The sequence below is a fragment of the Helobdella robusta genome, assembly GCF_000326865.2.
Source record: "Helobdella robusta unplaced genomic scaffold HELROscaffold_34, whole genome shotgun sequence".
NCBI lineage: Eukaryota > Metazoa > Annelida > Clitellata > Rhynchobdellida > Glossiphoniidae > Helobdella > Helobdella robusta.
In genome coordinates, this window is record NW_008704659.1 from 864,347 (window position 1) to 877,977 (window position 13,631).

Consider the following 13,631-nt stretch of genomic DNA (forward strand, 5'->3'; position numbering starts at 1 on the left):
AACAATCATTATCAAGGTAGGCAGCATCTAAAATAATTATTAATAATTATAACGTAATTATTATTTAATCGCATTTGGTGAATTAGCAAAGATGGTAGGTGTCCGTGATTTGTGTTTTTGTTGTTGTTGTTGCGTTCGTACCTGGTTCGAAAGCTGCCCGGGCTAAACTTAAAAACCCTCATGTCCCGTGCGTATGTAGTGCTACTTGCGGGTACGAAATAACGAAACGAAACGAAATTGCATTCAGTCTCTGAAGAGATCATAGAGTCGTAAATAAGAAAAGATTTTTAATCATAACGACAAGAGAGACCTTGGTGCCAGGGAACAGTAACTTGTTCAACATTTGGCACTTTGGTCCTAAGGTTCCACACAGGGTGGCCCGCAATCTCAACGGAAGGGCCCGCCCCAAGTAGCTGCCTCACTTTTGATAGCAACTTTCCGCCACTCCATACCTTGCAGAATGACTGAGTGATGTTGATGATGACGACGATGATGAAGAGATGATGAAAATGAAGAAGATGATGGTGAGGATGAGTAAGACGATAATGAGGGTGGGGATGATGAAGAATAAGTTACTGCTACTATTGAAAATTGAAATGATGACGACGATGATGAAGAGATGATGATGAAGATGATGAAAGAGACGATGACGATGATGATGATGGTAATGGTGATTCACGCTAAAATATAAATTCCCTACTTCTGGAATGTTCCCCATCTTGTGGGCAAGAACGCAAGCCCCTGGGAATTCTTTCTCTAATTTTGTCAGTCTATCGTTAAATCCAAAATCACTGTATAAGTCTTAAAATCAAAAAAAAAACAAAAAAAAACTAATTTTATTGGGTCATTTTTCAATTCTTCATTTTTAATAAACCCATTCTTAATTATTCAAAAATCAGAATAATTTATTTCAGAAATCAGAATTATTTATTTCAGAAATCAAAATTATTTATATAAATTTACTTTTAATCTTCCCTGCTTTATAGAGTTTATCTGCCAAATTTTCGACCATTTTATTTATAGAGTTAATGACGGGCTTCAGTTCATTTTCGGTTAATACATTTTTCACCAAAAGATATCCCTATACAACAAAAAACAATAATAAAAAAAAATAATAATAATAATGCAAATAATAACAATATTAATACAAATAAAAAATACCTTATCAAAAAATTGCTCCAGCTGTTCATCATTTAAACTATACTCATCTTTGATCACTCCATTCTGATTAGGAATTTTGTTAAATACCTCAGGGTATGATTTGTCGGTTTGTCCAGGATATATTCTTGCAGAATTTAAACTGCTACACATTTTGGATTCTTTTATATTAAATAAACTAATTAATTAATTAATAAACTGATTAATTAACCCAATTTAATGTGACTGAAAGAAAATAAGGCTATATAATGTATAATCATAATACAATTAGTAACATTTATGATTTGTGTGGAACCAAGATGTCTGTACTTGAGATCTGAACTTTGATTTTTGTTTTTAAAAATAGGTAATTGACATTTGGATAATTTATTTATTTATATTATTTTAATAATTTATCAAATTACTAATTCTTCTAATCATCTAAGTCTAATCTAAGGTTCTTAACATCAAAAATTTTTGAAAAAACTAAATCAAATACTTACTTTGTAGTATATTTAATTTTTAATATTTAATAAAAATTCAATTCATCAAACTAAATAATAATAATTAAATAAAATAAAAGAGACAATCAAAATTTTATTCAATCATTCAAAAATATTTCAATCCAAATTCAATCAAATCATATGATTATGATTTGATTGATTGTTTTTACTTTTTTACTGACTCTGTGCAACTTGGAGACACAAAAAGTCAAATATCTTTTTAAAAACTGGATGACAGTTAAATTCACACTCTTACCAATATGAAAAATTAAAAACTTAATAAAAGTTAATTAAATAAATCATTAAAAGTATCCTCGATTTCGTAATTTGAAAGTTTGAACGCTGAAACTCAGTAAAATTACACTTAAAACTAAGTGCACTTTTAATGTTAATTTGATGAAAAGTAAACTTAAATATATATATATTCCATCGTAGTTAAATTCAAACATCTGTATATATATATATATATATATATATATATATATATATATATATATATATATATATATATATATATACAATATATTTATATATGTATGAATTGAACCTAAACGTGTCGGATTACAATCGTCTTCTTGTTCCCACTTCTTCTTAACTCGTGTTAAACACTCTTTTGCTAAATCTGCATTTGCTTTTTCTGGCCCTCTTCTCTGGAACTCTCTACCTTCTTCTCTGACTATTTCTCCATCACTTGCGAGATTCAAAGCGGATCTCAAGACCCATCTGTTTTCAAAATTTATTGAGGAGCACTGTTGAACATTGCGGAAATAGCGCTTTATAAACTAATTGGTTGATTGAAATTGATTGATTGGAGTGTTAACGTTTAGCAAATTAGAAGTATATGTACTGCACGCACAATCGAATCCCGGCACTGAGTCACAAATTAAGACCGTCTTAATATTAAACCGTGCCGGTTTTTAGCTTAAAAAAACTAACAAAAAGTTTAATTAAATTATTTTGATGAGTCAAATAATGTAAATGTGGTCATATTAATACATTTAACTTAAACAATTCAAAAATGTTCTCAACTTCTTTTTAAATTCTGTTAGATTATTAATTGATTTGAATTATAAATTTGAATTGAATTATAAATATTATTCCATTTATAAGGTGCATAATAACAAAAGTTCCTGGATGTTATTTCATTTAAAATACTAATATAATTAAGCCATTAATGAATTTAAATAAAATAACATCCAGGAACTTTTGTTATTATGCANCTTATAAATGGAATAATCTGCCACAATATTTAAGATCAATTAATAATCTAACAGAATTTAAAAAGAAGTTGAGAACATTTTTGAATTGTTTAAGTTAAATGTATTAATATTTTATTCTTAATTTTATTCATTTTTGAAGTTTAAAGTTTATTCATGAAAATTTAAGAACATTGAAGAATTTAAAAGACATTTATTTACTCATTTATGTTATTGTGTTTTTTTTCTTTTTTTTGATTACCTACTATGTTATTTCTTGTTTTATGGGAGTCAACCCTAGATAAGCATTTATTGCTAGGCTGACTTTTTCACTTTTTTGTGAATAAATGGAATTAAAAAAAGAAGAAGAAGACGATATTTGAGAGCATGGTTCAAAATTAACATAGTTAAATTATTAATCTCGATAATTATATGTGTAAATAGGAAAATGAATGTTGATGAACATCTAAAATGGGGCCAGCAATAAAAATAAAATGACCTCACCAAACGAACCAATCCATCAGTTCCATGACATAAAACCAGACTCAGCCAATACCCAATAGGCCGTTAACAATTCAATAGTACCCACGACAAAATGAGAACTACCTAATGAAAATGAAAAAGAAAAAGACAGCGCTTCATAAATGCAGTTATGCATTGACGATCATTCAAGAAGTTGCTCAATCGCGACGTTTGTATTGTGTCTATGGTCTGTCCAGTTTCTATGGTCTGTCCACCTACGTCATACTTTATTTCTATTTGCTCTATGCCCCATTATAATTATTATTATTATCATCATCATTATCATTATTATAATTATTATTTTTATTATTATCTATAAGAGAAAGAGCAAGTGAGAAAGAAAGAGAAAGAAAGAGAGAGAGAGAAATATTTTAAATAATTTTTATAACTATATGTTAATTCGATTGAAATACATTTTCGTATAAAGCGAACAAAAAAAATCAGTTAAGAGTTAATTACATTTTATTATTGACAAAAATTAAACATCTTCTCGTTTTAAACATCGTAAATCACATAAAGACATTATAATTACGACGTCACCATGATTATGACGTCACGATCCTCATCGTCTTAATGAATGACGTCATCATAACTGTAACGACGTAATTAATTAATTAATATAATCTATTTTTTAAGTTTTATATTGGAAATTGGCAAAAAATAAAAAATTTCATTTGTCCAAATTTGATGGATGTGTGTCTCCACGTTCAGCGACATCATCTGCCTGGAAAAAAAATCTCAATCGTTAAAAAAATTCAATTCATTTTCTTGCTATCAACACGCATACACACACGCACGCACGCACATACTCACACACATACTCACAAACACACGCAAACACACATGCAAACATCACGTAAATACCAGCACCGCTTAAAAAACCACACCTAAAATTACTAACAATTAAGTACACATACACTTGAACACCATAAGCACATTCAAAAGTGTGCACTGCACATACACACAATGTACACACAGAGAGAGATACACACACTGCAAATACAAACACACATACACACACGCACATACACACACAGGGATACAAACACACGTACAAATAGGGTGAAAAATACCTACGTCAATAGGCCAGCCCGTCATATTCCATCTCGACGGAAAGGGGGTGAGCATAGGATGCTGATGATGACGACGATGATGGAAAATTTGAGGATGACGTCATCGGTCTGTTTTGGTGACGTGTGTGAATGCGTGTGTGTGTGTGCACGCGTGTGTCTGTGGTGTGTTTGTGTAGTTTTTGGAGTTAGAACAAACATGTAGAAATAATTTGTGGTCTTCTATCTGTTGGTTAATCTTTTTCATTGGTTTTTAAATGCATGCTTATAATGCCGGCTCATCGGTTTGGCTGTACATAGAAGTTTTTGTCTATTAACAAATTTTTGTGTACTTAAATGTATATATGTACTTTATATGTACTTAAATGTACTTTATAAATAACCATGCCCTCAGTAAGTACTCGAGTACTGGGTAAAAGTGCTCATGTACTCTATTGAAGGTATTCCTGTACTAGTTTCCTTGGAGATGATGAATTTATAGGGCATATAAGGCGCGTGTGTGCAACTCGGAAAGTTTTTATAAGTGTGTTTGTGTATTTATATGTTGTGTATATATTGCGTAGTTTGTCTGCGTGTGTGTGTGTGTACGTGTGTCTGTGTATGCGTACGTGTGTGTGTGTGCGTGTGTGAAATTGATATGATATGTGGGAAGATGTTCTGCATTCATTTGGGCGACTAGCAAGAAACACATATACATAATTTAGACATTATTGGTGGTGATGATGATGATTACGAAGATAGTGATGATGATGATGATGATGGTTAGAAGGTCGATGAAGGTAAAAATAATTCATAGTGCTGATGACGAGAGTGACGATATTGCATAAATTTATGAAGTACTTAAATTGTTGAAACTTCAAACTTCTGTCATCCAATCAATCAATCAACCAACCAACCAACCCACTAACCAACCAACCAACCAACCAACCAACCAACCAACCAACCAACCAATCAATCAATCAATCAATCAATCAATCAATCAATCAATCAATCAACCAACCAACCAACCAACCAACCAACTAACCAACCAACCAATCAACCAACCAACCAACCAACCAACCAACCAACCAATCAATCAATCAATCAATCAATCAATCAATCAACCACCAACTAATCAATCAACCAACCAACCGATCAATCAATCAACCGCAAGAGTTTATATAGCGCCATTTTTGAACTTTTACAAACACACAGCGTATATATCTGTGGAATGACTCATCAGGCAAATAAGTGTACAAAAGACGAGTATCTTTTTGTTTTTAAACCAGGTCACTGTGACTTATCTCTACAACGGGGCACTCTTTTCAGTTGTCTCAAAACGGATTTAAACATTTTTAAAAAGTAACCATTTCAAATAAAGATAAACAGTAATTATTTTAGTTTTTAAGTATTTTTTTGGCCAATTTTTTCCATTTCTCTAATTTTTTCATAACAAATTTGCATAACTAAGGTTTTGCTTGCTTGACGACGATGATGAATTTTATAACGCTATGTATGTGGGAAGTTTTCGCCATCACAAATGGCCTGCTGATTGCTTGCTATACAATTGATTCTTTTTGGTTGTTTGGCTTGTTTTCCGGTTGGTTGGTTGGTTGGTTATTATTGCTTGTTTTGTGATTGGCTGGCTGGTTTTGCTTGTTCTCTGATTGGCTGGTTGGTTTGGTTAGCTACGTGTTTGACTGGTTAGTTTGCTTGGAATTTTTATATGATTGGTTGGTTGATTTTGGCTTGTTAGACTAATTCATTACGCTTCTTTTATTATTTTTTTAACTTTCTCCTCTCGCTTTATTTCATTTTTTAATTCCCTTTGTTCACGGAAATACTCACATTACTAATTCATCTGCAACAATTTATTTCCACCATCCAAGCAATTTCTCTTCTGCTTATTTTATTGTTTGTTTATTCGTTTTTATTTTTACATTTTAAAAATGAAATTAATTTCAACCGAAAAAGACCAAAAAAATTATTTCTAAGATTTAATTTCTTGAGCTTATTTTTATGTTTGCTATTTTTAATTGTTTATAACTTTGTGCTAACGTAAAATAAATTGTGACAGAAATAAACATTCAGGTTATAATCAGTGATAATAAACACTCAGTGAGTCACGGATCCTCGCACTTTACTGTAGGAAGGATGATTTTCAAAATTACAAATTCCTTTTTTTTGTGGAAAATTCTCAAAAGGTTAACTTAATGGCATCCAACCTCACGTATTCTTCAATACATTCTCTTAAATATTTCAATAAGAATTTGAGGCTTAAAAAACTATCAACCAAACAAACATAAACCAACAACATTTTTATGAAACCAAATTTTTTCAAATTCTTTGCACATTTCAAAAGTTTTTACCTACAAACATAGAAAGACAAAAAACAGTGCGCTATAAAATCACCAACCTGCGCTTAACTTTAAAGTAAAAACTACCGTATAAAACAAAACGCGCCCGCGTGTTTTGCGACAAGCGCTTAATTTTTATTGAAAACTTACAAGGACTCCTTACTAATCTTATAAGCACCCTCCGCGGAATAATTCGTCTCCATGTTTATGGCGAGAAATGTTTTTTGTTCATCTGTTTGTTTATGTTCATCCGTTTGTTTGTGTTCATCAGTTTCTTTGTGTTTGTTCGATTGAATAAATTTGTCCGTTCGTTTTTATTTATTTATGGTTTTGTTTACTTATTTATCAGTTATGTTCATTGTATGTGTGTGTGTGTCTGTACATACTTGTGTGTGTGTGTATGTGTGTGTGTATGTGTATGTGTGTGTGTGTCTGTGCGTGTGTGCTTGTGTTTTGATATGTAGGATGATGTCGACCTTACCTTCGCATGCCTTCTACGTTTATGACGGTGTGAACTTTTGAATGTAGAATAAGCAATAAATTTGTAAAAACATATTTCCCAAATAGACGCAAACACACAAACCCACACGCACGCACACGCGCGAACACGCACACACACACACACACAACATTTCGATTCACACACAGCATACACTTTGGTGTCTGAAATTGAATTTGTTACGGTCCGTGTAAAATAGAGAAGCGGTGGGTGGAGATCACCTCGAAATATAATTTTCTGTCTGTAAGAAGAAGGTAGCCAAAGAAAGTTTCCATGAGTGAGTGAGTGAGTGAATTTGTTTGATAGATGGATGGATGAATGGATGGTTAAATTAAATGAATCGGTGAACGAATGGCTGAACAAAGTAAAGAATGAATGAATGAATGAATGAACGAACGAACGAACGAACGAACGAACGAACGAACGAACGAACGAACGAACGAATGGAATGAACAAAAAAATAAATACAAAAATACGTGCATAGGACGATGTACAATAAGAAAATTGAAACAATGAGGTGAAGAAAAGTTTATTCCCCTTTAAATAAATACATCATCAACAGCTTGAATCGTGCGGAATGCGACCGTCCCACAATACATCACCAACCTTGGAATTCATTTCCAATCAAGATCTTAATACATCCTAGTCACTTCCCTCTCTCTCTCTTCTTACGCACTCTTTTTCCTCTCATCTTTTTCCACCTATTATTTTCTCATCTTCATTTCTGTCCTAATCTCTCTTTCTCTCTCACTTTCTTTTTCTCACCAATAAGTCTCTCTCTTTTTCCCTATCTCTCTCTCTCTCTCTCTCTCTCTCTCTCTCTCTCTCTCTCTCTTTCTCTCTATATCTTCAAAAAGTCTCTTTATCTTTCTTTCTTTTATTAAAATTTTTTTCTGGTTTTCTTTAGCTCTCTATATTTGTTTATTTTCCTTTCTCATTCGCTTTCCAATTTTTCTGTTCCGCTCTTTCTCTCTCTTCTCTTCTCTTCTCTCTTCTCTCTCTCTCTCTCTCTTTTCCTTTATTTTTATTTTGTTCGTCATCTTGTTCTCGCAAGTGTAGATTGAGAAGTAAGAACGTACGGCCGAGAAGTTTTTGACGACTTATCAATAGAATATTTGAATGGTTGAAATACTGAAAAAACATCTTCATGCAAGCCTACTACCATGTAGATGTAGAGTGTCAGCTAGTGAATTAACTATATAGTAAAGCTCTTTTCAAATGGAGAAATAAAAATGATGAAGACGACGACGATGTTGGCCATGATGAAGTAGATGACGACGATAGTGACCAAGATACTGACCATGACGATGATAACAATGAGTGATAATTTTTCTAAAAATAAAGTTGCCAATTTGAAAAAAAAACGCGATCCTTCACATCCAACTAGAACAAATTGACCCCGGCAAAATGGTGTTTGTGATGAAAATTGTGATATTTCGTGATAGAAACAATTTAATTCCTTAATATTACAAAATTATTACTACTGAGTTTGAGATTTCATAGAAAATGAAAAATTTATTTATTCGAATTTATAAGAAAAAATAGGAATTTATTATTTTACTAATTAATATTTATTATGATTAACGGTTACGAACGTAATTTATTGTACTCATTAAAAGTTTTTATACATAATTTTAAATTAATTTTTAATTTTGATGATAATTTTTATGTTTTCAATTAGAAAGAAATTTTATTCAATTATTTTTACACGCACACACACGACCACGCAACACCCACACTCACACAGACCTTCAAACTGACGTAACAAGACACGTACAAACATAGATACACTCACATACTTACACGACATACACCTAGGCAGACACACACACGCACACACACATACACACATGTTTGACAGAAAAGGGCCAACCATATTACATCAAAAAACAATAAACGCTAACCTCGACAACCCAATAACGCCACACTTAAAACGCTACTACTGTCAGAGCTGTCTATAACGCATAATGTTATTGCGCATACTTTAACCGTGATGACGACGATGGCGAGCATCTTATTGATGATTGATCAATCATCAATTAATTAACTCATTAGCAACAAAGCTGGAAAACAGTAGTAATATTAGTACTATCGGCGGATTAGCTCAGTCGGTAGGATTGCCATGTCTCGCGTTGTTGTTGCGCGATGACCTGGTTTGAATGCTGTCTGTTCGAAATTCAAAGACTGTACGTGTGTGTGATTGTGCGTGCAAATGTTCGTGTGTGTGAAAGTGCGTGTGTGTGCGTGTGTGTGTAATGAAAACTAACTTTTGTTGCAACTTGTTGAACAGTTTCTTGAACCTGCCGTTTGATCTCGGCAACAGGACTTTATTGTCGTCATCATTGTTGTTGTTGCTGTTGTTGCTGTTGTTGTCGGCAACATTAAAAGACTTGTCGTTGTTATTAATTTTGCCAAAATTCTCGTTTTTGTTGATGTTTCTGAACTTGTTCTTGTAGTTGTCAACGATTTCTTGAAGATCCGATAACTCGAGACCATCACTGAAAATTTCGCCATTCTCGAAATCGTCAACAACATTATAAGTGCCTTCTACGTCATCAGTTTTCTTTCTAATGTTGTTGCCGTTGTGGTTATTTTTGTTGTTGTTGTTGATGTTATCAACATTCCTGTTGTTGTGGCTGTTGTGGCCGCTTCGCTTACCCCAGCCGTAACTTAACCTCTCCCCTTTGCCCTGTTCTAAGTCTTTCAGGGTCTTGATGAATCTCTGGGGAGTTTATTTTTAGGAAATAAATAATTAATTAAATTTTTAATGAAACTTATTCAATTAAACTATCAATCAATCAATCATTCAGTCAATCAGTCGGTCAATCAATCAATCAACCAATCAATCAATTGAGCGATAAAGCAACCAGTTAGATAAGTAATAATCAATTAATAAATTAATTAACCAATCAATTATTCAATCAACTATTCAATCAATCAATCAATCAATCAATCAATTAACCAATCAATCAATTGAGCGATAAAGCAACCAGTTAGATAAGTAATAATCAATTAATAAATTAATCAACCAATCAATTATTCAATCAATTATTCAATCAATCAATCAATCATTCATTCATTCATTCAATCAATCAATCCAAAAGTGAATAAAAAATTTTTTAGTTTAAAAGTGAATCAAGATGATGAACTTCAAAATTTTAAACTAGCCATCCGCTTATTAAACTTTGATAATAATTAATCGTTTCATTGACATTAATTTAATCTTATTAGAAAATGTATTTACGAATAATATAAAATGTCAGGAGGCATGAAATGAACACGAGGGAAAGAACCATTCTAGGGAGCCATTTAGTTTCATGTTAAATCTAAATTGCCGTAATTTCGCATTTTAGCGCGCGCCGAATTTAGAAAAAAATGTTCATAATTGCGAAAAAATGTCAACAAGCTAAGCGCTATAAGATAAACACACGCATGTAAGAACTTACTGAAAATAAATTAATAACAACATTTTGAAGTAAAACTAATGAAGTTCACCACTTTTAGAAGTTAATTCATTATAAATTTTGAATTTTTTTAATTGGAGTTTTGGCGCTATATAAATAATTTTTCAAAAACAAAAAATATAAATAACTACTACGTCTAAAAGTGAATTTGAATGAAATGACCTTTTGGTATTTGTGGTAGCCGACTTTGAGGCCACTCTCGACGTCATCGAAGCTGGCAAGCGTCACGAGCATATATGACGTCATCACCATCAGCCACGTCATCATCAGAATGTTTTTCATCTTTGTTGGGGTGTACCTTTAAAAAAAATCGAGATTGTTGTTTTTTGTTGCCATTGTCATCATCATCCTTATTCATCATCATTCAATATTCTTATCACAATCATCGCCATCATCACCACATCATCATCCTTTTTCGGAGTATGTGTACATTCAAATAAAATATCATTACGTGAAGTCAGATGACACTGATTTGACACGACAGTACATTTAACTCTTCGCTAAAAGTCTATGTAGAAGTGGGGGTGAGGTGGCTCTCCACAAATTATGTCTCGAATGGGGAGGCCGTCTGTGGATAACGTCACGCACCGGTGGAGAGGAGAGTTTTTAAAATTTTTGTAATCTTTTTTATGATTGGATAGGATTTTAAAAATTAATAATGAATGACCTATCAGAAAAAACGATTTTTTTTCAACGTCTTCTTGTGCTTGCAGCAATTTGCTAAAGTGTATTTAATAATAATAAAAATATTAACATTAATAATATTAACAATAATAATAATATAATGATAGAGTTAATAATGTTAAAAAATAGTAATGTTGGCAGATATTAAGGAGTGTGTGTGTGTAATTTTTTAGATAGAGAGATACTGCATTGTATGAATTCTACCGAATTGTTGGCATAAACCAATTTAAAATTTGTCTTTTCGACTTTCCTAACCAGAATCTAAATAAATTCTAGTAAGGAAAATTGAAAAGACAAACTTTATATTGATTAATCAATGCCAACAACTCAGTAGAATTCATACAATACCGTATAAAATATGACCTCCTACCAGTAGATAGATAGATACGTATATAACGCAAGTTATACTGAAGGACCTTTATGATATAAACAGAAAAATAAGAATAAAAAAGTTTAAAAGTGCATCGAAATTTATATGACGTAGGAGAGATGCTCTGTGCACGTTGTCAATCGTAGGTGTAAGAATTGATGAAGCAAGGACGATTTGTACTTTTGTTTGTTTGTTTGTATGCTCGTTTGTTTGAATGTATTTATGTTTGTGTGTATGTTTGTTTTTATGTTTTTATCTTTGTTTTTTTGTTTGTTTGTACGTATATTTGTTTGTTGGCTTGTTCGTATGCATGTGTGTTTGTTTGATTTTATGTTGGTTTGTATGTGTGTTAGTTTTTTTGTTTAGTGCAAAACATAAACAATATACAAACGGACACAAATATTACATGGTATACCAAAGAGATTTTGATTAATCATTCAAAACAGGAACTCAGTGTGTATCTTCAATTGTTGTTGCATAATATGTTGTTACTTAGTTCTTCGTTGCATAGCTCCTGTTACATGATTTCGGTTACTCGAAATGTGGAGTATAATTTTATTTTGTTTTCCATGTGCTATGCGTTTGTACGTAGATATATTTTAAAGAAATTTTAAATTTTTCAAAGTTTGGTTTAACATTTCAATCGATTCCTCTGTATGGCAAACAATTTTTTTCACAAGTTTACTCATGAAAACATTAATGAATTTTATTTTATTATTAAAATAAAGTTATGATTTTTCGAGGAGACAACCAATGCTCCTGAAGATTTATTCAATTTGTTGATAGTTTTGCAGAAAAATGTATTGTACACATACGTACAAATGTTATTTGATATTTTAGAGCTTTTTTGTTAGCACTGGCTATGCAAATACATGTCGTTGTTGCTTATTTTTAGGGGTAAGAAATAATTTTGGGGTTATTTTCCATTTTTTGGATATATTTTTCCTTAATTGAGTGTTAAATTAATTTAAATTGTGTCCGGTTCATCAACGATGAATTGCAGGAAAAAAATTTTTAACTGGCAAATTAATATCAAAGCTTTCTTTTTTCCATTTTATAAATAAATGAAAGAGTGAATTAATGAATGAATGAATTATAAGTGATTGAATGATTGAATAACTGAACAAACAAATGAATGTTTTTAATTATATTTTTTGTGAAATATTTCATTTTTCTTCAGTACACATTTAATTTTTTCGCTCTTTTTATCGACTTTTTAACACAAACACCTACAAAAAATTTTCGGCTACAAACATTCTGTCTGGCGGTTAACTACAAAAACCACGCTGTGATGGTGTAATGATTACACTATATAAACACTTTTTCGTCCAGCTTTTTTCTTTTGGAGTTTTTTTTTAATTTTACTCAAAATTACTAACAAAAATTGGAAAAATTTGTAAGTGTGTGTATTTGTGTGTGAAACATGTGTGGTGTTGTGTATGTGGTATATATATATATATATGTGTGTGTGTTGTTTGTGTATGTGTGTGTATGTGTGTGTGTGTATGATAAACACATTTTAACAAACCTCAATTAGTTTCAACGACCACTAATATTTTGATCTATCTTCAGATAACTCTTAAGAGATTCTTCTTATTTGGAACCTGGAATTAATTGTAATTAGTTTTAGTTAATTTTGATTAATTATTTTCATTGTTATTAGTAGTAGAAGTAGTTGTTGTCGTAGAGGTAGCAGTAGCAATAGCAGCTGTAGCAGTAGTAGTAGCGGCAGAAGCAGCAGAAGTATGAGTGGTAAAAGCAGTAATAGGTAAATACAAATACTGATTTCAATAATGACATTACAAAAACTATTTAGAGACAACCAAATGGGTATCTAGACAACTTTGACA

At 31.7% G+C, this 13,631-nt stretch overlaps 1 protein-coding gene across 1 annotated transcript; it reads right to left on the reverse strand.

Annotated features, from left to right (window-relative positions):
* Positions 1–3,802: 3,802 nt before the first annotated feature.
* On the reverse strand, positions 3,803–13,385 carry HELRODRAFT_192544 (hypothetical protein). Its single transcript, XM_009023002.1, has 6 exons — positions 13,336–13,385; positions 10,890–11,025; positions 9,531–9,985; positions 4,436–4,539; positions 3,900–4,082; positions 3,803–3,877 (listed from the first exon to the last, which is right to left on the reverse strand). Coding segments are annotated over exons 1-4 (696 nt in total). The 5' UTR covers positions 13,338–13,385; the 3' UTR covers positions 3,803–3,877; positions 3,900–4,082; position 4,436.
* Between the last annotated feature and the right edge of the window lie 246 nt (positions 13,386–13,631).